Raw genomic sequence first — 3,598 nt, 5'->3', positions numbered from 1 at the left:
GCTTGCGAAGTTACAAGTGACCGTTCGCGAGCAGCCGAAGCAAACGGCTTCGTTGTGCATGCAAGGGATGGCCACATGAGTCCGCCAAACCACACAGCAGCATGGATCTTGTGGACACAGGAAAACCCAGTGTACACACCTGTGCTAAAAAACCCTAACTTTATGTCCAGGTATAACTTGCTGAGAAGTTATCGCTTAGATTCGGATTTCCCAAATCCTGTTTTTCCGATGCCTGAATTGACAGCGCCACTTCCTTTCGAGGAAAAAACAGGGCTCGTCATGGCTGCTTTTTCTAACTGTGAACCGGTGCGCACTGCATATTTGAAACAATTGATGCAGTTTGTGCAGGTCGATTCTTACGGAGCCTGTCATAAAAACAGAAACGATTTAGTAGGCAGGTATGGCGCCGCAAACGGCAAAAACTTTAAGCAACTCAAAACTGAACTGGCCAGGAAGTACAAGTTTCTTTTGGTGTTCTTTAATCAAGACTGTGACTATTTTGTCGATGATCAACTGACTCATGCGCTGAATGCAGGCTCGGTTCCCGTGGTGATGGGCACAGACAAACTCGATGAATTCCTGCCCGGCAATCTGCGACACGCTGTCATAAAAGTACGCGATTTTGAAAGTCCAAAACTTCTTGCTGAACATCTAAAATTTCTTATCCATAATGAGACTGAGTATAACAAATATTTGGAGTGGAAGCAGACAGGAATTGGTAACTTTACAGGAACTGTTATCGGAAACTACTGGAAGCCAAAGTATCCAATTTATTGCCAAATATGTGCTGCGCTTTCCGAAGGCCGAGTACATAAAGATGGTCTCCCAATAGACAACTGCCAGGGAAGGAACGCTGCAAACTGGGGACTAGCATAGTGATGATAACTGGGTTCTGACCGCTAGTGTGCCTGTTACAAAGTACATTGTAACGTGAGTGTACAAAGTCGGCGCGAAATTTCGCGATTGACGTCAAGAGTAATTTTCACATGTTCGCGTTCATGTTCAAGTTCACGCTCACTTTCTCGATTCTTCCGTGTTTTTTGACAATAAAACAAGAAAATATCATCCACTGCTGCTACGAGTGTTTATCATTTGCGGTGCGCAGCTAGCATGTCTGATACGTACTTAACAAATAGATTTCATGTGTCCGTGCGTCTGTTCAGTAATAGATCACAGATGACGTCAAAATGTGGTAAAAACAAGAAGGTGGCACACGAGGCTGTTGGTTGTCTACACAAAGGAAGATTTAGAAATATTGCGGAATCATTCAATTCCCAATCTTAATCGACATATATAGTTTGAATAGGATGGATTCGTACGATTCTAGCCTGCGAGCAGGCTCACCTTTGAGTCACACGCGCGAGCGGCGAAGAGCAAAGCGATCCGGCGGGAAGGAGTCTGGTAAAGAGGCGCCCCTCACTTTCTCGCCTCGCGGCTTCGCCGCTCGATTTCGCGCGTGCGATTACGCCACGCGTGCTTGTGCTCCAACGTGAGCCTGCTCGCAGGCTACTTCGATTCCTTAATTTGAGAAAAATATCAGACTGCCGGTTATTTAGTGATTTGAAAACCTTGACCGGCTGCCGATCATTTAGCATTCATTTTAAAGAACGAGCAAAGCCATACCTGAGAGCGAGTCGAATGAGAACTGTACGGCTCGTAGAAAACATGGGCTAACATTCGCAATAAACTGTTCAGAAAGACAGAATAATAGAAAACAACATTGATTCGAGAGCATCGATATGTTTTGATCGATTCAGGCGACACGTATGCAAATACCGTTCGGAAAATTACTAGCGTTTTGATTTCTTTTCTCACTTAGAAACAGCGTGTTTGTTTGCTCGAGGCCGTTTTAGCTATTCCTGAACGAAAAGATGTTTCTTTTCCAATATAAGTGCTGTGATGAAACGAGATTTTCAAGATGTTCATCCCAAGAATTTGCTGGCTTTACGTTAATTGTTTCGTTACAACTCTCTGAATATGTTGACATTACATATTAACGCGTAAAGGGAAATCTCTGAATTTTTCTCATTACGTGACTCCTATCAAGCCAAGATCACACAGGTCATTAGGAGCGTCTTTATATCTGAGAAATTCCCTTCACTCTTGTATTTACTTTTTTTTTTCCCGATATTTTAAGATCGTGTGACCGCAAGTTTGTTTTTCGCTTCTGAGCACGTGCAAGGTGTCGTAGAAATGTCGTCGTAAATTTCATCGTAGCATAAAGGAAAAGGGAACTTTCACAAAAGCGAAATCTTTGTTTGCGGGGGGCTTGGAAATTTTCCCCAAAAAATCCTCGCAAAGAAAAAATGCCCAGACTTTTCGCCACAAAATCCAATGGCCCGAGGCTGTGCAGATAGTCTACGATTGATAAGAAAATAACAACTAAGGTTTTCTCTTTCCTTCGGAAAAAAAAATTCACCACTTTTACTTAATTTCGTTAACGGGCCTCACTCTTCACACAGACACCAATGATGATCACTGCAAACTTAAAAAAATAGGTCCGCAGTGCGTACATGTGTGGCTTACAGGTTATACTTTTAATTAGGATAAAACTGAATTATCATGAAATAAAATGAAAGACACTACTATGGCCTTCAACTCAAAAGGTCAGTGATCGATAGCGGAAGGTGAAAATATGAGGTATTTCAGAGAATAGGGTGCTATTACAGAGAATCACAAAGTGTGCTCGTGTGGGTCTTCCAATTATTTAGTTTTATCGTACTAATAGTTACGATACGGTATATGAGATAATGCTCTATTGTAAAAGTATTTGCTAATTTGCGAGTAGTTGAAACTTATCGCTTAAGCTTATAACTAAAAAGATTAATACGCCGTGATAAATATATCCCAAACCAAACTTTAGAAAAAAACCAAGAAATATGAAATTTTCTTAAGTGTTTAGCGGCACTATTTGTGAGAGTCAGGAAAATCAGCAAAAGATTAACTGATTCATTATATTGTACATTCATTGTATTATTTCCTGCTGCAAAGCAAGCCCTTTAAAGTGTAGGCAATCGGTTAACTGGGGAGCATTTACCATTTTTTGTGCTAGCTGATGAAATGAGATATTTGTTACAGGAGTGTAGGTATCTTGCAATCAATCAATCAATCAATCAATCAATCAATCAATCAATCAAACAGTCAATCATTCAATCAATCAGTCAATCATTCAATCACTAATATTTTAGCTTTAGTGATACCACAAAGTACAAGTTCACACCATATCAAAGCATAACCAAAATAGCTCTAAATTGAGTGGATTCCCAAGAAAGCTTATATCTTTTTATGAAGCCCGCAAATAATTAACGGTTATTCCATGAGTGCAGGTTGGATATGACACGATGGATAGCCAGCGAGGCATGCAGCATTGAGTTGACTATAATCATTTGATATCCAACGAGCGTGAGTGCAATAATCGTTTTTATTATACATTGAAGTCATCATCTGTCTTCTCGTGGCTAAAAGCCTACAGTTAATTCTGGGAAACAGCACAACCTACAGATTATCCAAATTCGTAGGTTTCGCGCGCAATGCATGATTTCCAGGAGCAGTGTTAAGTTCACGTAAGAACATGACTTGTCGAAAATAAACTGTGTTC

General features: G+C 40.7%; 1 protein-coding gene across 1 annotated transcript; it reads left to right on the top strand.

The window, feature by feature from the left end:
- Nucleotides 1–333: 333 nt before the first annotated feature.
- On the top strand, nt 334–1,062 carry LOC145477828 (GDP-fucose protein O-fucosyltransferase 4-like). Its single transcript, XM_081455673.1, has one exon. The coding sequence runs from the start codon at nt 334–336 to the stop codon at nt 874–876; it is 543 nt and encodes a 180-aa protein (XP_081311799.1). The 3' UTR covers nt 877–1,062.
- Nucleotides 1,063–3,598: the final 2,536 nt, after the last annotated feature.

Source organism: Orbicella franksi, chromosome 2, assembly GCF_964199315.1.
Source record: "Orbicella franksi chromosome 2, jaOrbFran1.1, whole genome shotgun sequence".
NCBI lineage: Eukaryota > Metazoa > Cnidaria > Anthozoa > Scleractinia > Merulinidae > Orbicella > Orbicella franksi.
This window is presented reverse-complemented; position numbering and strand designations above follow the sequence as displayed.